Genomic DNA, 26,824 nt, shown 5'->3' on the forward strand with positions numbered 1-26,824 from the left:
CTCAGTTTTGTAAAATTTAACCTTATGACTGGTTTTGTGGTCCAGGGTCACACACACACACACACACACACACACACACACACACACATACACACACACACACACACACACACACACACACACACACACACACACACACACACACACACACACACACACACACACATACACACATACACACATACATATATATATATATATATATATATATATATATATATATATATATATATATATATATATATATAAATACATTCAGTTTCAGTTTTAGTTTGAAAACAAGATTATTTCGCTTGTTCTAAGCAAATACTCACTTAATTTTGACTTTATTTTACTGAAAACAAGAAAATAATTTTTACTAGTCTAGAAAATCCTTCTAGATTTAAGAATTTTTAGAAACTTTGGCTGGAAACAAGACAAAAAATCTAAGTAAGATTTTTTTTTGCAGTGCATGAAACCAGTCATAAAGGTCCATTTTTTAATTTAGATTTACATCATATGAATAAATGCATAAGATGAATAAATCGCCTGTCCAATTGAAGTTCTTAGCAATGCATATTACTAATCAAAAAGTACGTTTTGATATATTTATGGTAGGAAATTTACAAAATATCTTCATCGAACGTCTTAATTTCCTGGCTTAATTTTTATCATGAAAGAAAAATAGATAATTGTGACTCCTAATTTTTTATTAGGAGTTTTTTTTATAATTTTTTATAATTTATTTGTTCACTTTTTTTACACGATAAAATCTCTAAAAGTTGTAAGTTATTTACAAGTATTTTTAGTAAGTATTTAAAAAATATATAATTATATAATAAAAATCTAAATTATTAATCTATAATTTCATATATTTATATTCTACATATGTTATATTTCAAAACAGTGAATAAAATATTTATTTACTTTTCAATTTTCTCGTTTACAGATTTCAAATATTTGTGCTGATTTTAAAATTGAAACTCAAATTTTACTTGAAATTTAAAACTGTAAAAAAGTAATTTGAAAAATGATTATTTGCATTTTTACAGTTTTGCATATGATCGTATGAGGAGGAAAAACTAGTTAACAATATTGTCACTCTTTCAGTAGTATTTATTAAAGTACTGATGTTGATTTGTATGTGTTTTGATGCTACAGAGGAGCTGGTCAATGGGAAAACCTTGCTCCTGTTGAAGTCTATGGATCAGGAGCTGTCTGTGGCGAATCAAGAGAGGATTGAGTTTCTGCCGCACTACCATACTCTGGTGCAGTGTGGCATGTATGAGTACTACGCTAGTGAAGGACAGAAGGCGTTGCGTAAGTTTGCATGTTCACCTTTGCCATGCTGTCGTACATAAACACGGTGGTAGTTTGATGTGCTGTTTCTTTTTCTGTTGCGTTGCAGCCTATGCCTTCGCTGAGCTCATTGATAATGCACTGTCAGCCACGGCAAAAAACACGGGAATCAGGATGATTGAAATCAGATTGGTGAGAATTCAACATGATTTTTTTTTTTTTTTTTTATCATTTTTTTTTTTTTTTTACAAAAGACAGTAGTTTACAGTAGTTTTGTAAGACGGATCTTACAAAATGCATGTTATTGTTTATTTAGTACTGACCTGAATAAGATATTTCACATAAAGGATGTTTGCATATAGTCCACAAGTGAAAATAGTAGTTCAAAAGTTTTCATACACTTGATTCTTAATACTGTGTTGTTTCCTGAATGATCCACAGCTGTGTTTTTGTTTAGTGAAAGTTGTTCATGAGTCCCTTGTTTGTCCTGAACAGTTAAACTGCCTGCTGTTCTTCAGAAAAATCCTTCAGGTCCCACAAATTCTTTGGTTTTCCACCATTGTTTGTGTATTTGAACTCTTTCCAGCAATGACTGTATGACTTTGAGATCCATCTTTTCACACTGAGGACAACTGAGGGACTCATATGCAACTATTACAAAAGGTTCAAACACTCACTGATGCTCCAGAAGGAAAAAACGTATTAAAAGCTGGGGGTGAAAACCTTTGAACAGAATAGAGATTTTGCCTTATTTTGCCAAATACATATTTTTTTTATTTAGTATTACACCTCAGAAGCTACAGAAGATACCTACATTTTTCCCAGAAAACAAAATAAGTTAAACTTACCCTGATTTTAACCCCGTCTGTTAATGCTTAGTTTTTTCTTCTGGGAATCAGTGTTTGATCCCTCTGTAATAGTTGCATATGAGTCCCTCAGTTGTCCTCAGTGTGAAAAGATGGATCTCAAAATAATACAGTCATTGTTGGAAAGAGTTCAAATACACAAAAATGCTGAAAAACCAAAGAATTTCTGGGACATGAAGTATTTTTCTGAAGAACAAAAAAAAAAAAAAAAAAAAACCAGCTGTGGATCATTCAGGTAACAACACAGTATTAAAACACAAGGGAGTGTAAACTTTTGAACAGGGTATTTTTTTTTATAACTTCAACTATTATTTTCTCTTGTGGACTATATGTGAAGATCTTTTATGTAAAATATCTTATTCAGGTCAGTACTAAATAAATACCCAGTATTTTGTGATCAAATAATGCTGTAAAATATTAAAATTTAAAATCACTGTTTTCTATTGTAATAAATGTTAAAATGTAATTTATTCCTGTGATCAAAGCTGAATTTTCAGCATCATTACTCCAGTCTTCAGTTTCACATGATCCTTCAGAAATCATTCTAATATGCTGATTTGCTGCTCAATAAACAAACGTTTTTTGCTGCATAATATTTTTGTGAATTTTTAAAAATAAAACAGACTACATTTATTTGAAATAAAAATATTTTGTAAGATTATTAATGTCTTTACTGTAACTTTTTATCAATTTTATGGATCCTTGTTGAATTTATATACATTTGCTATACATTACGGCTGTTAATTGCTTGATTAATAATAAGGTTTCTTATAAACCAGGGTAATTTTAGAGCAGGTGGTTATGATGTCTAAAATGTTATTTATTTCGGTTGCTCATTATGGTTTGATGCTGGTTGAGCTCATGCATTTTGGATTTGTTTTCCTCTGCAACACTGCATGAAAATATTACGCTGTTTATAGTCCTCTGAGTGAATTGTCTTTCCATTTGTTCAGTGCTTTGTTATGGGCAAGCAGTGTTTTAGTGACACTTATTGCACATTAACCAGCTATTAGTCTGCCTAAACCAGACGTGTTGTTCTCTCTCTGTGTTTTTCAGCTGTTTGATGAGTCTCAGGGAGGACCTGCTATTGTGGTGATGGATAACGGATGTGGAATGACGTCCAAACAGCTGAACAACTGGGCCGTTTATCGTCTATCAAAGTTCATAAGAGAAAATGGCATGAAGAGGTGTGCTCTCTTTTTTTTTTTTTTTTTTTATAAAACCTGTGCTTTTTCTTCCCTTGCTTATTTTATTAATTGAAATGCAGTTAGACACTTCAAAACAACTCATAATTCTGGATTTGCAATGAAGATTATGAGTCAAAATGTGAAATAATATCTTATGTGATGCCTGTATTAATGGTTGTATGGAGCTTGTTTTGATATATCCATCAATTTTTTCCCTCTTCTTTGCTGTTGATGTAGTGAAGAAACTGGTTATGTGCGTCCGGATCCAGTCCCACGCAGTCTGAACAGTGACATCTCGTATTTCGGAGTCGGAGGCAAACAGGCTGTGTTTTACATCGGACAGTCTGTCAGAGTATGTTTGCATGCAGTTATTTCACATTTATTTGACAAATGTCACACTTAGAACACATCTATTGTATTTATTTGCATCACTTTTTTTTTTAAAGCAGGAACGTTTTCTCCTGTCTCAGCTTAATATGTAGAGACAACTACACTACCAGTCAAAAGTTTTTGAACAGAAAGAATTTAATGTTTTTTAAGAAGTCCCTTCTGCTCACCAAGCCTGCATTTATTTGATCCAAAGTACAGTAAAAATGGTACAATTCTGAAATATTTTTACTATTTGTGACCCTGGACCACAAAACCAGTCATAAGGTTAAATTTTACAAAACTGAGATGTATACATCATAAGCTTTTTATTGATGTATGCTTTGTTAGGCGGAGATACATCTATTTGAAAATCTGGAATCTGAGGGTGCAAATAAATCAAAATACTGAGAAAATCACTTTTAAAGTTGTCCAAATTAAGTACTTAACAATGCATATTACTAATCAAAAATTACATTTTGATACGTTTACAGTAGGAATTTTACAAAAAATCTTCATGGAACATGTTCTTTACTTAATTTACTAATGATTTTTGGCATAAAAGAAAAATCAATAATTTTGGACCCATGCAATGTATTTCTGGCTATTGCTACAAATATACCCCAGCGACTTAAGACTGGTTTTGTGGTCCAGGGTCACATTTAGAAAACTGTTTTCTCTTTAAACATTATTTAAAATATAATTTATTTGTGTGATGCAAAGCTGATTTTTAAGCATCATTTCTCCTGTCATGTGATCCTTCAGAAATCATTCTGATATTCGGATTTGCTGCTGAAAAACATTTCTTCTTATTTTGAAAACAGTTCAGACTATAGTGTATTTCTTTACAATTTTTTTTATTACAGTTAAATGCGGATCTTTTGATCTTCTATTCATCAAATAATCCTTAAATGTACTCGGCTGTTTTAAATATTGATAATAATAATAATAATATTCGGAAATATTTCTTGAGCGGCATATAATCAGCATTTAAGAATGATTTCTGAAGGATCATGTGACACTGAAGACTGGAGTATTGATGCTATGAATTCAGATTTGGTCACAGGAATAAATAACATTTAAAAAAAGATTCAATTAGAAATCAGTTACTTTAAATAGTAAAAATATTTGATTTAATATATATGTGTGTTGTACTCTGGATCAAATAAATGCAGGCTTGGTGAGCAGAAGAGTCTTCTTTAAACAAAACATTAAAAGTCTTACTGTTTCAAATCCTTTTGTAAAAAACATAACTCATTAATTCATATGGAATACTTTTGGTTTGTGAGAGAATTGATTGCACAGACTTTCACTGCTTAAAAATTTTAAGAGAATATTTAAAATCTCTTAATTTGTTTTCAAAGATGAACAAAAGACTTTTTGGAACAACTTGAGTGTGAGTAAATGACAGAATTTATTATATAGTGAACTAACCTTTAACACAGTCTTTATGACAAGGTCTAATTTGTTAAAGAAGTTCACTTCCAGAACAAAAATATACAGATAATGTACTCACTCCCTTGTCATCCAGGATGTTCATGTGTTTCTTTCTTCAGTCGTAAAGAAATTGTTTTTTGAGGAAAACATTTCAGGGTTTTTCTCCATATAGTGGACTTCTATGGTGCCCCCGAGTGTGAACTTCCAAAATGCAGCTTAAATGTGGTTTCAAAGGGCTCTAAATCATCCCAGCTGAGGAAGAAGGGTCTTATCCAGCAAAACGTTTGGTTATTTATTTATTTTTTATTACAATTCATATACTTTTTAACCTCAAATGCTCGTCTTGTCTTGGTCTGCCTGAACTTTTTTTGGTTCAAGACACTTAGGGAGTGTTGAAAAACTCCCATCTCATTTAAAAACAAAAAAACAAAAAAACAAAAACGATCGTTTCGCTAGATAAGACCATTCTTCCTCGGCTGGGGTCATTTAGAGCCCTTTAAAGCTGCATTTAACTGCATTTTGGAAGTTCAAACTCGGGGGCACCATAGAAGTCCACTATATGGAGAGAAATCCTGAAATGTTTCCCTTAAAAAACAATTTCTTTACGACTGAAGAAAGAAACACATGAACATCTTGGATGACAAGAGGGTGATTTCATTATCTGTACATTTTAGTTCTGGAAGTGAACTTCTCCTTTAATGTTAATTAATGCATTAACTAACATCACCTAACAACAAACAATATATTTCCCTGCATTTATCATTCTTAGTTGATGTTGGTTAATAAAAAATTGTCAAGTTAATTTTAGTCCACAGCGCTTTACCTGTTGTTGACAGATGAAACTTTTGATTTTATTAGTAATTGTTGTAACTTAACATTAACTAAGAGTAATAAATGCTGTATGTTCACTAATATAATTAACTAATATTATCAGATAAAACCCTATTGTAAAGAATCCATTGAGCAATGGCGAATTAACTCTGTTAAACCTACTGTACTATATTTAATATGCAAAATTCTCTCTAAACATGATCAACACTTCTGTCATCAGATTTATGCTTTTTAGCAAAGAAATGTCAGCATGGAGTCATTTACTCACCCTCATTTTGGTCCAAACTTAAAGCTTTAAGCTGCACTTTTCATACAATGACAGTTCACAGTGGGTAAACTATTCTTTTAATCAAATGTGTGTTTCAGATGATCAGTAAACCCGCAAGCTCTCCAGATGTCCATGAATTTGTCATGTCTAAAGAAGACTTTGAGCACAAGGAGATGAACAAGCAAGACATTTACTCTGGCTTCATTAGAAACAGGAAGGTGAGGGAAATTCATGTCGTTGCATGTTATAGTTGGCCCTTTGGATTTTATTTTTAAGCGTGGGTGTGTTTTCTTTTGCAGCCCGGTGATTACTCACACGTAAACGTCATCGAGGAGCAGTTTCTGCAGTCCATTGTGACTGAAGAATATGGAAAGGAGAGTTTTACTGCAGTTGTCATCACTGGAATCCAACAGGAACACGTCACCTACCTGAAACACAACTTCAGTCTGTGGACCAGAGAATTAGCGTATGTCTCAAACGCACACACATAAACGTTTCCTTTAGATCAGCTTAATCTGATTATTAATTAGGGGTTGTAAAGAATTGATCGGCTACCGATCAAAAACTGATCTAAAGCTGATGACGTGCCTGCCGTGAAAGGTTTGGCACGACATGCAGCGGCACTGTCTCTTACTTGTAAAGTAATTTGAAATTTCACAAACCGCACGAGTTTGTGAAATTTCTCTCTTTCTCTTTCAAAATGCGTAAATGACTTCCAGTCACCAGATCGCATCTGACTATAAGCGAGCTGCACAGTTTACAGTGATTTAAAATAAAATAAAAAATTCATTATGCAATAAACTACAACAATCACAGCTACCCAAATAAAATAGTAACAAAAAGATATTCACCTATCGCAATTTTTTTATTTACGATTTTAAAATAGATTTTTTTTTTTACACCAGAATCGATATTAATTCATATTAAATACATTGCTTTATTTTAGCACTTACTTATAAACGAGGCGGACGAAAGTTACGTCTTTTATTTCAGCAGAGGGCGATGTGTTGTATCGGTTACATGATGTCACATCTCTTACTAGAAAACACGAAAAATTTAAAATGGCGGAATGAAAGAAAGCAAGAGATATACAGCCTGCACCATCACACTTTAAATCACTTTGGATTTCACAAATTACCAGGGAATGAACAGCTAGACATGTCTAAAGCAGTGTGCAAACTCTGTCGAATACTGGTAACCTACTGTGGTAATACAACTAACATGAGCGCGCATCTTGCTCGACATCATCCAGAGTTAAACGCCAAGCAACCTGAGAAAGCAGAAGCGTCTGCAAGCCAACGAACTCTAAATGAGACATTTATTTTATTAATGTTTCTAGTTTGAGCACTTTATTAAAAGGAATTTTATTTCAAGAAGTATTGTTCTGTTGGACATTTAGTGGCTGTTTGTTTATGCTGAAATATTTAGTTTGTTATAAACTGAAATAATAAATTAAAATGTTTTTTTTATTGTGTATATATTGATGTAATCAATTGCCGATCTTCACACATCAAATCTTGGAAAGATGTCACTTGCTCCCAATATTTCATACATTTAGAGTGATTACAAATAAAGTGAATCCTTTTTAGTCATAACAGTTCAAAAACAAGGTACAGTTACGCTATTAAGTAGTATGCAGTTATGTGTATTAAAGGGAATAGTTGCCATTTTTCATAGATCCTCTGCAGTGAATGAAGGGCTCAAAATTAACTTTTTTACTTGGTAGCACTGGTGCTCCCAACTTCAAAAATTTAGGAGCACCAAAAAATTTTTAGGAGCACCCAATTTCTTTTTAGTAATGCACCAATCATGATTCTTCATGGCTGATTCTGATTTCCGATGTTTTACAAGCAAATGGGCTGATTCTGAAAGCATTTTTTATATATTTATTTTACGCCTTAAGCAAGGGACAAGAATGAATGAAAATATGAGTACATGAACAAGATGTTTATTTTCTCTCATATAGGTACAGCCATTTAAATTACAGGCAACCACTGCATTTTTAAACAATCTACAGTATAAATAACTAAATAAATAAATAACCGACACAGTTCTTTCTTCGTCATGTATATAATAAATGCAGCCATAATTAAAGTAAGCTACTTTTTCAATATTCAAAGTGCAAATAGAGACTGAATTTTTCAAGCATGATACAGAGCTATATACAACTACACAACTTATTATAGCCCACATACTAATAACAGCCTAGATATGTTATGTAGCCTAATTTGCGTGCATTGGAGAGTCGCTCTCTAAACGTGTTAAAACGTATTAAAATTGTTTTTGAATGCACGTGTTTTACTTTTGGTTTTGTTTTAAAGATGGCGCTGAGCGTGCATTCTACAATACAAGAGATTACTTTAACAAAACCATTTGAAAGTGGGTGGACACAAATGGGATTTTGAAAAGCTCGAGGAAATTACACCCTGCGTGAGTGGAAATCTGCCGCTTTTATCATTTAATGTGAATGTATGCCGCGTTGAGGTTGGTTGAGAGAGAAATACGTCCGGTTCCTAGTTGAGCGGAGCGCAGTGTCAGTGACAGGGAGGGATTGACAGTTAATATCTCAAATCTTCATTAAAGGTAATAATATAAAGACGAAGTTTAAATGGTTATGTAATGTTGGAGAGAATGGCGAACCTGTCACTGCATCAGCTCACAGCAGTCTGTGCACTAGTTAGGCTAGCCAAAGTTTTGAAAAGAAATGAAACCGTCGCACCACAACAATTTCTCACACTCGCACAAATGCTCCCAAATATAATTTGAGGTTGCGCAGATTAATTTTTGGGAGCATATGCGAGCAAAAAGGTCACACATTCGAGTCCTGGAATGGGTGCCGTCAGAATGAGAGTTTTTACAACACAAAGCTTTTCTCTCCTCAAGATGTTAACTGATGGACTGGGCTTTTTTAATCAGCTGTTTTGACTCTCATTTTGATGGCACCCATTCACTGCAGAGGATCCATTGGTGAGCAAGTGATGTAATACCAAATTTCCTCAAATCTGCTTCTTATTTCAATTGACCCCAAATCTGTTCTCATGAAGAAACAAACTCATCTGTATGTTAGATATAAAATTTTAATTTTCATTAACTATTCTTTTAAGACTATTCACGGGCCATTTAATGCTGTGTGTTTAATTTCAGGCATACTTACCACTACTATATACACGGAGTTGACGGAAACGATATGAAAAAAGAGAGAAAAACTGACCATGTCTCCAACATTGACATTAAGGTACAGATGCATGTGTATTTGTGGCTCTAAATGCATTGGATATTCAGTTTTTTTATATCGCAAGGCTCTATTATGCATCAGAATTTCCTTGCTTTTTTTCTGAATCTCTTTTCTCATGTTTCTCAGATCAGTTTGTTTGATCGCTCTCCTCGAGTCCCCCTTACGATGAATCTGAAGCACGTGGATAATGACATGCAGACTCTGTATATCAACTCCTGTGTTTCCACTTTTGAGTTTAAAGCCACCGGAGCTGGAGATTCCTTAGTGGAGGGATTGATCCGATATCACCCTTTCCTCTACGATCAGGAAACATACCCACTGGATCCGTATGCTTCAGCAGGTAATGTAAATAATATTGGCCACTTCACAGCTCTTAGCTTACTTTTATTAAAAAAAATTAGTCAAACAGTCAACATTTCAGGAGCACCTTCTAATCAGTAATCAAAAAATCTAATAAAAAATTGTTTTCACGTTTGTAATGGCATTTTGACAGCTTTATTAAAAGTATGTCATCTTTTATGTCGAATTTTTAAGAAATTATATTTGTTAAGCTATTTAAAATTTCTAACAGAAATTGAACAAGTATAATAACAATAAGATACCAATCAAATGAAATCAGTATCAACAAAATTAATTTTGTACTACAGAGGTGTCACAGAAGAGCACAAAAGTGGCTTGTAGGTGTATTTTCATGTTTAATGAGGCTCATAGGGTGGCATGCGTGCAATCAAATTAATAAATTCTTGTTGAGATTAATGTTTTAAATATAACATTTTGAATATAGAAATATTAAATGATTTAAATAACTAAAAATAAAACTAAATCTGCCAGTAGGTGGTGACAAGCCACTGATTTCATTATTGAATCATTCATTTAATTCGTTCGAACTGCTGATTCATTCAGGAATAAAGCAAGTGACTGTCTTTATGAATGGGAAATTGAATCATTTATTCATTAGATTTTTAAAAAAATGCATGTTCATTCATAAATGAAACACCTCTGCGTTTGAATGGAGATGCGCAGACTATTTTTGATGACGAAATAAAGCAAAATCAGGCAATAGTGTTACAGTCAGACAATGTAAGTCACTTAATATTAACTTCTTGTTTATTTAACTGTTGTATTAAATCAATATCTCATTTACAAACACTTCAAAATTATTAAAAGCTGTCACTCATCTTAGTTTGCAATCTCACAAAGCGTTATTATAATCAACAAAGCTCTATACTGCACAATCAATCTCTTATTTACACTCTCTCTACACTTTGTTTATGAAAGGATCCGTGAGAAATGTCCGTGATACATCATTTAACGTTGCAGAAACGGGTAGGTCTAAAAACCTTTCAAGCTCTCCTGAGCACAAACACAAATATGCTGATCGGGTTAGTCGCACAGGGTGCTCCTAAATATTTGTTCATAGTCGCATGCAGTAGTTTTCAGTCGCACATTGTAGATCCCTGTCTAATAATAGCTGATTCCAGATGTAGTGTGCATCCGTAGATATTTTTTCTATATAGTTCTGTTCTTGTATTTTAGGTCCCTTAGAGGATGAGGATGAAGATTGTATAATTTTGAGCTCTGAAGCCCGGGGGAAAAGGCCGATCTTTGAGTGCTTCTGGAATGGCCGGCTCATTCCCTACACCACTCTCTCAGAGTAAGTGTCTCATTCTTAATACTAAAAGTCTTTTGTGGTTAATATGCGTCTTCATGGGTGTTCATTATTTTTTTACTTTTCATTGTCAGTTCAGTTCAATTTTTTTACCAATTTTATTTTAAAGGAAAAGTTCACTTCCAGAACAAAAATTTGTAGATAATGTACAGTACTCACCCCCTTGACATCCAAGATGTTCATGTCTTCCTTTCTTCAGTAGTAAAGAAAACAAAGGAAAACATTTCAGGATTTCTCTCCATATAGTGGACTTCTATGGTGCCCTGAGTTTGAACTTCCAAAATGCAGTTTAAATGCAGCTTCAAAGGGCTCTAAACGATCACAGCTGAGGAAGAATGGTCTTATCTAGTGAAACGATCTGCCATTTATTTATTTATTTTTAAATGTATATACTTTTTAACCTCACACACTCATATGTCGAAAAACTCCCATCTAATTTTCTCCTCCAACTTCAAAATCATCCTACATTGCATGTTCGCTTTGTAAACACTGGGTCAGTACTTCTGCAGCAAAGAAGATCAGAAAAACGAAAAACATTGATGTAGGTCGATTTTGAATTTGGAGGAGAAAATGAGATTGGAGTTTTTAGACATACCCTAACTGTCTTGAACCAGAATACACAGAGTACATGGAGACCTACAAGATGAGCGCTTAAGGGGAGACACTGCAGGCAAAAACCCTGTTTTTTTTTCATGCACCGGTCAAGCTTTTTGGTTTTTCATAAAGTTTTTTTTTTTTTTTTTTTTTTTTTTAGACTAGTGGAAAGAAAACACCCTAAGTACACTGTTAAGTGTTTCTTTTATAGCACTTTATCTATTTGCGTCAATAGATTTTAATTGCAATGCATATTTTCTCCTACATTAAGCCATATATCTCCATTTCAGTAGCACTTACACACACCAACTTTACATTTTTATTCCCATCTATCCTGAAGGTTTTTTACAGAGCAATTTGTTCATATATAATTTGCTTGATAGTATACATTTTATTCCCCCCAAAAAATGTAAAAAAAAGTATTTTGTGGCTGTTCTAAGTTTTTTTTCTGAATTCTAGCGTGAAATTCCAAAATTCCCTCAGTAGAAACATTTGACTCTAATATGTCTAAAAAATTAAACAAGGATTTTGAAACTCTTCATCCAGTGTTTAGATGTTTGTACTAGAAGGTCATGCATGCAAATTAGCACACATTTCATTAAATAATGCCTTGTTTGCATATTTAAACCTAATATTTTAGAAATCTTGTAATGCAAAAAAATGTTTGCAATTATCAATGTAATCAATCAATTGGGTAAGCAAAGGTGATAACTAATAGTTTTTTTTTTTTTTGTTTTTTTTTTACTGTATTCACCTGCAGTGTCTCACCTTGCATTGAAACTGCATTTTGGAAGTTCAAACCCATAAGTCCACTGTATGGAGAGAAATCCTGAAATGTTTTCCTCAAAAAACATAATTTCTTTACGACTAAAGAAAGAAAGAGACAGTTTGGATGACAATTTTTGTTCTGGAAGTGAACTTCTCCTTTAATGGAAAATAGTGCTCAAGGCAAGTAAGAACACTTCATCTGTTCATCATCAGGGATGGCGCCATGCTTGAAAGTAGATCAGAAAGATAACACAAAAGTGTGTGTGTGTGTGTGTGTGTGTGTGTGTGTGTGTGTTAGGTTCGAGTGGTGTTCAAGGCCTAAGAAATCAGGTGCAGTGCCAGCGGAGTGTTATAACCGGATTTCAGGAGTTCTCTTCGCCAACGACCGATTCCAAGTCAGTACCAACAAACTTACCTTCATGGACCTGGAGCTGCAACTCCGTGACAAAAGCACCATTTTTACTAAAATGCACAATGGCCAGGTAAAGAAACACACACCTGAATTCTAAAATACACGTGTTTTAAAAGACTAGCTCACTCCAGAATTAAAATTTCCTAATAATTTACTCACTCCCATGTCATCCAAGATGTTCATGTCTTTCTTTCTTCAGTCCAAAAGAAGTTCAGGATTTTGAAAAATCATTCTAGGATTTTTCTCCATATAATTTACTTAAGTGGACGCCAAAGGGTTGAAAGTCCAAATTGTAGTTTTAATGCAGCTTCCAAGGGCTCTTCACGATCCCAGCCTAGAAATAAGGGTCTTATCTAGTGAAACGATCTGTCATTTTCCTGAAAAACAAAAAAGATATACTTTTTAACCACAAAAGCTTGTCTTGCACTAGGTCTGTGGTTAAAGTAGATGCACTGAAACTGCAATTTGGAGAAGAATCCTGGAATGTTTTCTTTTGAAAATCCTTAATTTCTTTTCGACTGACGAAAGAAAGACCTGAGCTAATCCTTTAACTGTTTATATGCATAAGATCCAAGGCTCAGTTCACACACGTTGTTCTGTTTTATCCAGGAGCAGCGAGTGAATATTCAGAGGGAGTTTACTAACTGGTTAAAAGAAAGTCATGAACGCTTTGATAAGCAGGTATGTGTAAGGTCAAATATACAAATGCTGATATAACTTTTTGTATGTGTAAATATTATATGCAGGGTGCCAAAGGGTCCTTGAAATCCTTGAATGTTTGTGAATCTGAAAAAAAAAATCAAGGCTGGAAAGAATAATTTAACTCGAATTACAAAAAAAAAAAAAAAAAAAAATCAGTTAAATACCGCAATAAAAATTGTATCATGGACTTCATATTGCAATATTATCATACTGTGAGATTTTGATGTCGTTACATCCCTATCAAATACTAAACATTTAAAAATTGTGTTTATAATTTATATGCCAATGGAAGTCTTGTTGTATTTTATTAGGGGTTAACCACTGAAATTGTTTAGGCACCTATTCTGCCCTCCAAAGGCAAAGCGCAGTAACTACGCATTTGGTCAAAATTGAGTTAAGGCTTAAAATGACTTTGTGACAACTGTTTTGTCTTGTGGCAAAGTCTCCTGGTTCAATGTTGTCCCAGAGAAACGAGAGTGTTTCAGAGAAACAAGAGTGTCAACATCTTTGACTAGTTGGCGTAAAAACTTTAAAGGCATTTTTCTCCGTTTCAGTGTTGGCGTAGTTACTGCACTTTGCCTTTGGAGGGCAGTATTGTATCTGTTTGTTTTCTTCTTCTTGCACTCTTAGAGGTCTGACATTTATTTTTTGTGCCTGTTACAGGTGATGTTTCAGAAATGTATGGGTTCGACGACACGTACAGATGTGGCCACAAAACGGCTTCAGTCCCCCTGGGCTGTATTCCAAGCCATTAGTTGGGATGGCAAGACATACAAGAAAGGACAAAATGTGAGATTAAGTAGTTTTCATGTTTACACACATGGTTATTAACAACACCAGTGTAGGGGAGTCATTAAACGTAAGTCATTCCATTACTTAGAAATGTGTTGTTTTACGTTTGCAAAGTAATTGAATTATTGAAAGATGTTGGATATTGTGTTTATTATTCGAAGTTAATTCTTTAAAGGATTTAAAAAAACTTAAAAGCAATTTAAACACACACATATAGAATTATATTATAATTTTATGTGCACTGTATATGTGACCCTGGACCACAAAACCAGTCTTAAGTCGCTGGGGTATATTTGTAGCAATAGCCAAAAATACATTGTATGGGTCAAAATTATTGATTTTTCTTTTATGTCAAAAATCATTAGGAAATTAAGTAAAGATCATGTTACATTAAGATTTTTTGTAAAATTCCTACTGTAAACCTATCAAAATGTAATTTTTGATTAGTAATATGCATTGTTAAGAACTTAATTTGGACAACTTTAAAGGTGATTTTCTCAGTATTTAGATTTTTTTGCACCCTTAGATTCCAGATGTTCAAATAGATGTATCTCGGCCAAATATTGTCCTATCCTAACAATAATAATAATATTATATATTTTTTGAAGCAGAATGTTTATCTATTAAACAAAGGTTTTGTAAAATTTCTGTGATTTGATTATTTGCTGTCAAATAGAAAAAAAAAAAAATATTTCCCCCTTGTTCTGATCTTTGTGCCAAGAAAGAGCCTAAAACATGAATCAGTTAATTTATGAAACCAGGGTTGTATTTCTAGTCTACTCAAATATTTTTCTTTCATATTTTTTTTTAAGGTGAAGTCAGTGAAAACTCAGCCCATCTTATATGGCTCTATAGTTCATTTCTTGCTTTATGGAGAGCATGAAGCTGATGTATACGCCACAGGAGGATGTGTTCAACTTGCACTGGTGAGGATAATTTATTAATGTTTTTTCTTAAAACAGCAGCAATCTAAAATGCGTTGTTAAATTGTAGAAGGTGTACTGTACAACAACAAAAGATGATTTTGTAAAATCAGTATCAACTTACGTCCCAAAAATAAACTGAACTCAGCTCAGAATTGTTATGTCTGTATCTGTGTCTATATGTGTGTTTGGACAAACTCGGATTGTTTTGAATCTTTTGTGGTGTTTCGTTTTGATGTGTTTTCGCAGGAACCGAAGGAATTGTATAATGAGCTAAGGATAATTCCTATCTCTAAGATCGACAGGCAGGCCACTCCCGCAGCCATTAAGAAGAAAATTGACGACGAGTTTGCGAAGTAAGACCTGCCACTGTATTAAGAGTAAAGAGAATTAAAGAGCATCTGCTCTCAGTTTGCATCACTGTAATGTGTGTTTGAGAGCGGGAAACATTTTCCCGTACTTGCAATGAGTAGCTTTATGGGCTCCCTGTGGTTTTCTGTCAAAATAAAGTTTGATATTTATATTTGGAAAAGAAGAAATTAAGACAACCATAAATATCAGTATTGCACTTTTGCAATTGTACAATAAAATTGTTTTATTTAGTAAGTTATATATTTGTATTTATTATTAATAATAGAATTAATATTAATTGTAAAAATCTTTTTTTATTTCAATTAAATATTGAAATATATAATATCAAATGGTTTAAAATGAAATGATACTAAATATGGAACTAAAACCACCAGTAGGTAGTGGCAAGACACTGTCTTAATGAATAAGTCATTCAGTCACTTAGCCATGATTCAACCGATTTGTCCAAATCACTGATTCATTCAGAAATAGTCACTGAATCGTTCACTTCCTCAGTTCGTTCAAACAGTTTATTCATTGGGAAACCAAAACAAGTACTGTCGCTCACTCCATTCATTTATACAGATTATTCTTTCATTAACTAAACAAGTAAACTGTCTTTTCGAGTCACTGAATCATTGACTCACTAAATTAGTTCAAACTTCTTATTCAGGGACAAAACAAGTGAACTGTCTTTATGATTCACTGAATCATTGACTCACTAAATTAGTTCAAACAGCTTATTCTTCATGAACTAAACAAGTGAATTATATTTATGATTCACTGAATCATTGACTCACTCAGTTTGCTCAAACAGCTTATTCATTCAGGAACAAAACAAGTGACCTCTCTTTGTGATTCACTGAATCATTGACTCACTAAATTAGTTCAAACAGCTTATTCTTCATGAACTAAACAAGTGAATTATATTTATGATTCACTGAATCATTGACTCACTCAGTTTGCTCAAACAGCTTATTCATTCAGGAACAAAACAAGTGACCTCTCTTTGTGATTCACTGAATCATTGACTCACTAAATTAGTTCAAACTGCTTATTCAGGAACAAAACAAGTGACCTCTCTTTATGATTCACTGAATCATTGACTCACTAAATTAGTTCAAACAGCTTATTCTTCATGAACTAAACAAGTGAATTATATTTATGATTCACTGAATCATTGACTCACTCAGTTTGCTCAAACAGCTTATTCATTCAGGAACAAAACAAGTGACCTCTCTTTATGATTCACTGAATCATTGACTCACTAATTTAGTTCAAACAGCTTATTCTTCATGAACTAAACAAGTGAATTATATTTATGATTCACTGAATCATTGACTCACTCAGTTTGCTCAAACAGTTTATTCATTCAGGAACAAAACAAGTGACCTCTCTTTGTGATTCACTGAATCATTGACTCACTAAATTAGTTCAAACTGCTTATTCAGGAACAAAACAAGTGACCTCTCTTTATGATTCACTGAATCATTGACTCACTAAATTAGTTCAAACAGCTTATTCTTCATGAACTAAACAAGTGAATTATATTTATGATTCACTGAATCATTGACTCACTCAGTTTGCTCAAACAGCTTATTCATTCAGGAACAAAACAAGTGACCTCTCTTTATGATTCACTGAATCATTGACTCACTAATTTAGTTCAAACAGCTTATTCTTCATGAACTAAACAAGTGAATTATATTTATGATTCACTGAATCATTGACTCACTCAGTTTGCTCAAACAGTTTATTCATTCAGGAACAAAACAAGTGACCTCTCTTTGTGATTCACTGAATCATTGACTCACTAAATTAGTTCAAACTGCTTATTCAGGAACAAAACAAGTGACCTCTCTTTATGATTCACTGAATCATTGACTCACTAAATTAGTTCAAACAGCTTATTGATTCCAGAACAAAACAAGTGAACTTTTTATGAGTTACTGAATCATTGGCTCACTCTTTCCTTCAAACAATGTATTCATTGAGAAATGAAACAAGTGAACTGTCTTTATGAGTCAGTGAATCATTGACTCACTCAGTTGATCTAAACTGTTCACTTGTTCCATTTATCAATGAAATAAGATATTTTTGTGAGTCAATAAATCATTGGCTCACTTGATTTGTTCAGACAGCTTATTCATTCCTGAATGAAACAAGCAAATTATATTTGTGAGATTGTCATTGAATCATTGACTCACCCAATTAGTTCAAAACCGCAAATTCATTCAGTAATGAAACACTGCTGTGTTTTGCTTAAAGATGCACAACTGGTCTCCTATGGTTTTGACTGAAACTATTTTCATTTGCGCAGTTGAGCAAAAACAGTCCGTTTTACAATACTGCATGCAATTTAAAATGACTTTCAGGTCTGGGTATGGTAGGCGCATTAAATGCAGTAATAAATCTAGTGTTACTAGTCGCACTAAACTAAAGCATTAAATTGACAGCCTTAAATTGAAGGCTTATCTAGGGATCCTCCACTTTTAGTAATTGAATCATATGCCTATATAACTGAACACTGTGTGAGGTATAATTTAATTTTTTCTTGTCCTCAGACTTCCAGACCGGCTGAGGCTTACATGGCCTGAGGGAAATGCTTGGGCTGAGAATGATGCTCGTCCAGCTGGCACACCCATGGGTAAACAAACTCGCTCACACACAAACACTTTGAAATGCAAAATTAACAGTGTATGCAATGCATTGACTCACACTTGTTTTACAGATTGTAATATAAATCTATTCTTGTTCAGGTCCAATTAAAGTAGAGATTTTGAACAAAAAAGGAGAGTCGATATCTCGGCTGCCCGGGGCTGCCATCAATTCTAAGAAACTGTTGATTGAACTGAAAGTCATCTGGCACTGTGAGTCACATTTACTGAATTATTTTTTTATTTTTTTTTGTAGCCAGTGCATAATAATCTATTATTAGATTTTTTTTTTTTTTTTACTTTTTCATTGTATGCTTGTTTATTCAACTTAATTGGTAACACTTTACAATAAGGTTCATTAGTTAAACATTAGTTAATGTATTAACTAACATGAACTAACCATGAGCAATACATTTGTTAATGTATTTACTAATCTTTATTAACGTTAGTTAACGGAAATACAGTTGTTCATTGTTTGTTCATGTTAGTTCACACTGCATTAACTAATGTTAACAAAATTTTAATAATGTATTAGTAAATGTTGAAATTAACATTAACAAAGATTAATAAATGCTGTATAAGTCCAGTTCATTATTAGTTCATGTTAACTAATATGGTTAACTAATGTTAACTAATGAACCTTATTGTAAAGTGTTACCACTTAATTTTACATTGATTGTGAACAATATACACTGCCGCTCAAAAGTGCTTTCTTTAATGCTTTTTAAAGGAGACTTTTTTGCTCATGAGGGCTGCATTTATTTGATTAAAAATTCAGAAAAAAAACTGTAATATTGTGAAATGTTAATGCAATTTAAAATTTTAATATACTTTTAAAAAATTTGATTCAAAGCTAAGTTACTCCAGTATTCAGTGTCACATGATCTTTCAGAAATCATTCTAATATTCTGATTTATTATCAGTGTTGCAAACAGTTGTGCTGCTTAATAAATATTTTTTTTGCAATCTGTGATACTTTTTTAGGATTCTTTGGTAAATTAAACGTCAAAAGCAACAGCATTTATTTAAAATAGAAAACTTTTGTTTTGTAAAACAAAAAACACGTTCAAAGTTTGGGTTCTATCACAGAAAGAATGTGTTAAATTGATAAAAGTGATAGTAAAGACTATATATTTTAAATAAATGCTGTTCTTTTTAACTTTTTTTCATCAAAAAATCCTGAAAAAGTATCACAGGTTCCAAAAAAATATCAAGCAGCACAACTATTTCCAACGTTGATGATAAAAGTAATAATATTTTAGAATGATTTCTAAAGGATCATGTGACACTGAAGAGTATTGGCTGATGAAAATTCAGCATGGCATCACAAAAATAAATTGTATTATAAAGTATATTGGAATTAAAAAAAATATGAATTGCAATAATATTTCATAATATTTATTTTTTTCTGTATTTTTGATCAAATAAATGGAACCTTTTTATAAAAAACAATAAAGCCTTACTGATTCCAAACTTTTGAGTGGCTGTGTGTGTGTGTATATATTATATATATATATATATATATATATATAAACAAAAAATAAATATGTTTAAATATGTGTGAATTGTCAATATAATGTTTATGTAGAATATTCACCTGACATGCAGTATTTCTTTTTCTTCCTTCAGCTTCTAAAGGAGATGTCCAGACCAACTCCCATATTGGTGTTCATTCAACAAAGTGGGAATACTGGTTTAAACCCATGGGTAAAAATCTGTGAATCTTGACATATATATATATTTGATTACTCATTCTTTTTTAATCACATGACTTGTCCATTCATCTGACATATTTATGACCGTCAGCAGGACAAAGTAATGCACCTGTCAAGTTTGAGATTTTGGGCTTTTTGATGTTTCATAAAGTGCTTTTTCAGACTAGTGGAAAGAAAATACCCCAAAAGACACTGTTAAGTGTTTCTTTTACAGTATAGCACTTTATCTGTTTGTGTCAATAGATTTCAATTACAATCCATATTTTTAAAGGCAGTTTTGTCAAAATGAGTTTTTCTCCTACACTGAGCCATAAATCTCCACTTACACACACCAAATGTTACATTTTTATTCCTGTGTATATCCTCAAGGTTTTTAAAGAGGGATTTGTTTATATATAATTTGCTTGATTTTATACATTTTAGTCCCCCAAAATTGGTAAAAAAAACAAACAAACATTTGTTTTCTGTCTGTTCTAAGTTTTTTTCTGAATTATACAGTAACAATATGAGATACCCAAAATCCTCTCTGTAAAAACAGTTGACTCTAATGTCAAAAAAAATTAAACAAGAATTTTGAAACTGACTTCATCCAGTGTTTAGATTGTACTAGAAATGTATGCAAATTAGAACATATTTCATTAAATAATTACCTGGGTAAGTAAAGCGATAACTATTAGTTATTTGTTTTACCCTATTCACCTGCAGTGTCTCACCTCAAATATTTTGTGCATCCTTAATTTTTTTAATTTTAATTGAAAATAATGCATTGCTATAAGTTTTTTTGTTTAAATGAAATAAGGACTTATTTTACATTTCTTTTGGGTTTGCTGTACTTCTCATAGAATACTAAGTGCTGTTTTTCACTTGCAGAGAATTTCAATAAGCTTGGGAAGTACTCGCTGCATCTGCAGACCATGTTGAGTGAGCACAAATCAGACAGCGAATGGGCTGGAAAAAGACTCCCCAACTACACGCTCAATTTCAATATTAAAGGTAAAACACAAACACACTATGCCTGTCTACACGAATTTAGAACTGCATTCTACTCTTACTTTTCCTTCATAAAAATATATGATTAAAACAATGCTAGTAATATGCTGCTGTGAAGTGAATCTGTCAGATGCCCTGTTAAAATCCTCACTCTTTGTCTCCTGTCTCTGTGTTTCTCCAACAGAAGGTGAAGCAGTATCTTTTGTTCTAGGTGTCATTTCCTCTCCTGTCCAAGTTGGAGTTCCCTTCAGTATTCCTCTAGATTTTAGGGATGACTTTGATTATCCCACCCAGCCACCCTGTGACATTAAACCCCAGCTGGAATGTGGGTAGGTCAAAGTATAGACAGTGTCTCAACTTTGTCTGACCATTTATTTAATCCTTTCTACCCTTTCCTCTTGCTGTCTATTGCTTTTTACTGCTAGTAACCTGTTAATAGTGATTTTTGTTTGTAAACACATGCACTTACATCGGTTTTATTAATGCTTATTTCTATTGCTTAAATTTTATAATGCATCAAATAGGGCTGCCCCCAAATAGTCGATGAGAAAAGGCATGGTCAACCAAAATTTTATTAGTCGCAGAAAAAAATCCACATGAAGTGGCAAAGTCACATAGTCAGTGACAGAAATATCATTAACGGCTGGTCTATGTTGTAATATTGTACTTCAGGCAGGACATCCGAACACTCACCTATCATTCATCGACCTCAAATATGGCTTTTCAGCTGAAAGATGTTTGTAGTAGCAACTTTACATGGCCGCTCAATCTAAAGTTAACCTAGAAAAATGTGCACTATTCCAATGTGGAGATGGAGGCGCTGGTGCAGTCACTTGCTCTTAAAATACTCTTATTTTTGGTCATACAGATAAAAGTAATGCATCTTTCAAATCTGTAAAGACTTTTATTAAATGTTTATTTGTGTGCACTCAGTATAACAACGAAATGTTGTGCTTTTGTAAAATAATGAAAGCAAACAGGATGCGCTTTCTGCCATTTCGGTCTCTGTGAACTTCAGTGTTAAACTTTGAAACTCCATGTATACTTGCCTTATAGACATGAAAAAAAAATAGAGAGAATGAAATGTCTGATTTCAAATAAACAAATTTAAATAAAAAAACAAATATTCTCAGATTATGTAATTCATATGAAACATGCCTATAGGCGCATCCATTACTGCGTAGACGACGAGTCGGTGTCACAGACTTCATCTCTTAAGGCGAAAACAAAGAAAGCACTTTTTTTTCAAATGTTTATCAATAAGTTACTATATCAATGCATGATGGGTTAGGTTTGCTTCAGAACTGGGACACTATGTGCTAAACAAATTACACTTCTGAAAGTCCAAAAACATACTAACAACCCATGAACACAATGGCAAATCTTAAAATTAAATGAGTCAGAAAGCACAACAATTCTGAAAACCAAGGTGTCTCTGCAAGCCTTAAAGAGATCTTAAATCAGTCTGAAATTCATATATCTTCCTCAGTTTTTTTTTAGTACAAATATCTTAACATTAAGATGCAAAATAAAGACATTAAGTCTTGTTTTCTGAAAAACTGGGGAAAAAAGTGATCAAAACAACAAACATCTGTCAGCTTTTGATTTAAGTTGATTCTTTAGAGCCCATTTGCAGCTATTAGTTTTATCTTTTTCTTGTTTTAATCATTTAATTTTGATCAGTTTCTCGGAACCAAAGACGTCTTATGTCATTTTCTTCTTAATGTGTGTAGTTTTAAGAATCTTTAGACATTTGCACTGGACAACAAGACCAAAACCTGCAGAAGAACATTACTTTTTTTGCAGTGTGATCTGAAGTAATACAATACTTTTATGCCTGCAAATGCAGGACTTGTTTGCATTGTGTTCTATTCCATTTTTTCCTTAAATTTTCTTCCTTTGTTCCTAAAAAGTCTTACATTTCCTTTCATAAATCCTGAATTAACACTTTAACAATGTAGCTATAATATTATTGAATTGATTTGAGAGCTTATGAAAAGCTTTTTTACTCTAATATGAGAGTCTTAATATGAGAGTCACTGAATTATTCACTTAACCGATTCTTTTATAAACAGGAACACTGCTACTGCATTTTGTTTAGATGTTTAACGATTAATTCTGTTGTGGCATTGTTTGTAACCATTTCACAATAATCATGTGACATTTATATCATACTGCTTAGTATGGAAGTCTGTTTCTGCCACTGAATAAAAAATAAAAAATAAATATTACAACTTTTTTTTTCTCACAATTCTGACTTTTTTCTCAGAATTGCGTGATGCAAACTAGCAATTGTGAGACATAAACTCGCAATTGCGAGTTATAAAGTCAAAATTGCGACATATCACCTCGCAATTGTGAGATATGAAGTCAGAATTGCAAGATATAAACTTGCGATTGCAGAAAAAATCTGAATTCTGAGATCTGAGACTTTTTCTCGCAATTGCGAGTTTATATCTCAGAATTCTGACTTTTTTTCTCGCGAGTTTATATTTCTCAACTCTGAGAGAAAAAAAGTCATAATTGTGAGAGAAAAAGTCGCAATATTTATTTTTTATTTTTTATTCAGTGGCGGAATTGGGCTTCCGTAGCATAGTGTACTCAATTCATGTGAATTTTTATCTTCAAACTGACATTTTTGTATTTTTCTGATTGTGAAATCTTTCTCATTAGTTCGCTACAGCTGAGTTATGAGGGAACTGCATTTGGGACGACTTGTGTCATCAAAAATGTGAGGGCCATGGGAAAGATCAATCATCAAAACAAGGTTAGCAGTGTGTTACCAGTAATAAATGAAGTGTTATTAATTAAGTAATCAATAATAATAAGAATAATATTAATCAAGAGAAAAGGGTTAATTGATTGTTATTTCTGAAATCTGTTGTTTTACTGATATGGTGTATGATGTATAACCCATATAATGAGAATGTTATTGCCATTCATTTGTCTGCATTGACATGATGTGATATTGTTTTAACAGATGTACACAGTGAAGGTGCACATCCCAGGGCTGAAGCAGGACAGCCAGTCTCTTCAAATCGTTCTACAACCTGGTATGACTAACAAAACAGAAACTGCAACAGAAGGAGGAAATGTAAAGCAGATTACATCAAATCTAATGCCTTTTATCTTCCAGGCCCTCCGCACAGCCTTGTGGTGTTTCCAGACGATGATGTGCTCTCTGTTGAGAATCGAACTCCGGCAAACTTCAGAGTTGAGGTTCACGACGAGTACCAGAATATCACCACTCATCCTAAACTCACCGTCCGCTGCCAGGTAGGTTATTTTGTGACTTTTAGTGATTTAGCAGTTTTATTCAATTAGTGAATGCACACACATTCACTCGACACACATATTTAAGGCGAGACACTGCAGGTGAATAGGGTAATAAAAAGAACTAATACTTACCCAGTTAATTGATTACACTGATAATTGCAAAAAAAAATTGTATTACAAGTTTTCTAAAATGTTATGTGTAAATATGCAAATGAGGCATTATTTAATTAAATATGTGCTAATTTGCATACATTTCTATTACATTTCATTAAAATCTAAACACTGGATGAAGTCAATTTCAGTGTTAGTGTCAGTTTAATTTTTTTGATAGATTCGAGTCAAAAGTTTTTTACAGAGGTGATTTTATCTCATTTCGTTATGCCATAATTCAGAAAAAAACAGACAGGAAAGACTTTTTTTTTTTTTTACCATTTTGGGGGGAATAAATATAAAATGCCTTTTAAAATAGACATTGTAATTAACATCTATTAACACAAATAGATGAAGTGTTATAAAAGAAACACTTAAGTGTTTTTGGATGTTTTCTTTCCACTAGTCTGAAAAAAAAAAAAAAAGATCAAAAACTCAAATTTGATAGGTGCATGAAAAAACAGCGTTTTTTGCTGCAGTGTCTCCCCTTAATTGCTAGAAGATTGCAACCTTGCTTTCAACGCCCACACAATCTCAATCTTCTAAATTACAGATGCTTTGATTTAATTAATAAGTATGCAGTCTATAGGGCTGGGTCTAACTAATTATTTAAATGTAATTTTCCTCAAGAAAATTATTACATTCAGTCATTTAGCAGACACTTTTATCCAAAGGGACTTAAAATAAGTACAAAACAAGCAATTAAAATCAACAAAAGAGCAATGATATGCAACATGCTCAGTACACATAGCAAGATTTTTTTTATTTAACAAGGTTAATAATATAATAAATACAAAGAAAACATAGAATAGACAAAGCTAGTGGTAGAGGCCTTTTTTTTTTTTTTTTTAAGTTAAATGAATATTTGATGAAATGTTTATGCACGATGCAGATTAAATTTTGGCAACTAAAAGTTTTTAAGGGCCAAAACTGAACCAGTGATGTTACATTTTATCATTTCTCTGATGGCACATTTTGACTGTGTCAGTGTCTATTTTCTGAATAAACTGCAACATACAGTTAGAACTATATATAGTTCATAGTGCGGGGTTAACAATATTGATTTCTCATTTTTAATCGATACTGATATTGATTCTTAAATCTCAAGATCAATCTTTTAGACTGTTATGTTGCTTTCTACTGATGCCTAACCTTCACTAGACAGTATTTGCATCTCCTGCCATCAAATAATAGCATTAAGCTTTGTTACTGTCAATATGAAACAATGTCTTATCTTTTTGTAAAATTATCTTGGAATTCAAACAATAAATGTGGTTTTAGTGCCTGAAAAAAAAAAACATGTGGCAGGTCTCATGTAATTGCTCAGTGTTTCAAAAGCAGAAAAATGTCAAACAATGCAAAAGACTTTGTAAACAATGCCATATAACATCACCTAAGCCAATGTCCATGAACTCGAGAGTCAGCTATAAAAAGAGCTGCCACAAGTTGTTAGTAAAACTGGCCCTTTGAGTAGAAACATTTATATAATCAAAACGTTGATATAAAAACTCCTTTATGTGCAGTTTAAATGTTGTATAACACTTCTTTATACGTTTCTCTCTTGTTAATAGTATTATTAATCATATGTTTGTAGTTGCTGGGAGCCCCTGATCTACCTGTGGATGTTGTGGACTGCAGTAACACCGGCTCTGGACTTCTGCTGACCAAACCACTTCTGCTGAAGACTGTGAACGCTGACCAAATCCTTACTGCTAAGTTCAACATTCCTGTAAGATACTGTGCATCATTTGCTCTGCATTTTTTATTTTATAACCATATGTTTCCTTTTTTCATTTTTGACCTCATAAATGAAATTCTAATCACATTCCATGCTCTAAAGCTCTAAACACAGTTTTTAATGCACCTGTCAAGTTTGAGATTATGAGCTTTTTGGTTTTTCATAAAGTGTTTTTCCAGACTAGTGGAAAGAAATCATCCAAAAAACACTGTTAAGTGTTTCTTTTATAGCACTTTATCTGTTTGCGTCAATAGATTTCAATTACAATACATATTGTTAAAGGCCTTTTTCTCAAAATGAGTTTTTTCTTCTACACTGAGCCATAAATCTCCACTTCAGTAGCACTTACACACACCAAACTTTAATTTTTTTTTTTGTCCATATCCTGAAGGTTTTTACAGAGGGTTTTGTTCATATATGATTTGCTTGATTATATACAACATTTTATTTCCCAAACAGTGTTGTTTTCGTCAACGATGACGATGACGAAATCATTTCGTTGACGCCACTTTTTTTCATGACGATAACGAGACGATGACGAGATAAAATTGGTTCGTTGATGACTAAAACATGACGAGACGTGTGAGTTTTCGTTGACGAGACGAGAATAGACGAAAAT

General features: G+C 32.9%; 2 protein-coding genes across 2 annotated transcripts in view; both read left to right on the top strand.

Annotated features, from left to right (window-relative positions):
- LOC141330809 (structural maintenance of chromosomes flexible hinge domain-containing protein 1-like) overlaps positions 1-26,313 on the top strand; it is a 28,598-nt gene extending 2,285 nt beyond the window's left edge. The window contains exons 3-26 of the mRNA XM_073835570.1: positions 1,141-1,299; positions 1,388-1,470; positions 3,201-3,331; positions 3,569-3,683; positions 6,332-6,451; positions 6,533-6,699; positions 9,378-9,468; positions 9,595-9,813; positions 11,016-11,122; positions 12,798-12,981; positions 13,521-13,592; positions 14,277-14,402; positions 15,218-15,331; positions 15,578-15,684; positions 18,244-18,326; positions 18,439-18,549; positions 19,966-20,043; positions 20,922-21,044; positions 21,226-21,370; positions 23,715-23,808; positions 24,022-24,094; positions 24,178-24,317; positions 26,062-26,196; positions 26,308-26,313. Coding sequence (XP_073691671.1) covers positions 1,141-1,299; positions 1,388-1,470; positions 3,201-3,331; positions 3,569-3,683; positions 6,332-6,451; positions 6,533-6,699; positions 9,378-9,468; positions 9,595-9,813; positions 11,016-11,122; positions 12,798-12,981; positions 13,521-13,592; positions 14,277-14,402; positions 15,218-15,331; positions 15,578-15,684; positions 18,244-18,326; positions 18,439-18,549; positions 19,966-20,043; positions 20,922-21,044; positions 21,226-21,370; positions 23,715-23,808; positions 24,022-24,094; positions 24,178-24,317; positions 26,062-26,196; positions 26,308-26,313 — 2,783 coding nt within the window. The remainder of the gene's footprint in view (positions 1-1,140; positions 1,300-1,387; positions 1,471-3,200; positions 3,332-3,568; positions 3,684-6,331; positions 6,452-6,532; positions 6,700-9,377; positions 9,469-9,594; positions 9,814-11,015; positions 11,123-12,797; positions 12,982-13,520; positions 13,593-14,276; positions 14,403-15,217; positions 15,332-15,577; positions 15,685-18,243; positions 18,327-18,438; positions 18,550-19,965; positions 20,044-20,921; positions 21,045-21,225; positions 21,371-23,714; positions 23,809-24,021; positions 24,095-24,177; positions 24,318-26,061; positions 26,197-26,307) is intronic.
- A 12-nt stretch (positions 26,314-26,325) lies between these two features.
- LOC141330811 (N(6)-adenine-specific methyltransferase METTL4-like) overlaps positions 26,326-26,824 on the top strand; it is a 16,194-nt gene continuing 15,695 nt past the window's right edge. Inside the window, exon 1 of the mRNA XM_073835571.1 lies at positions 26,326-26,338. Coding sequence (XP_073691672.1) covers positions 26,326-26,338 — 13 coding nt within the window. The remainder of the gene's footprint in view (positions 26,339-26,824) is intronic.

Source organism: Garra rufa, chromosome 3 (assembly GCF_049309525.1).
Source record: "Garra rufa chromosome 3, GarRuf1.0, whole genome shotgun sequence".
NCBI classification, from domain to species: Eukaryota; Metazoa; Chordata; class Actinopteri; order Cypriniformes; family Cyprinidae; genus Garra; species Garra rufa.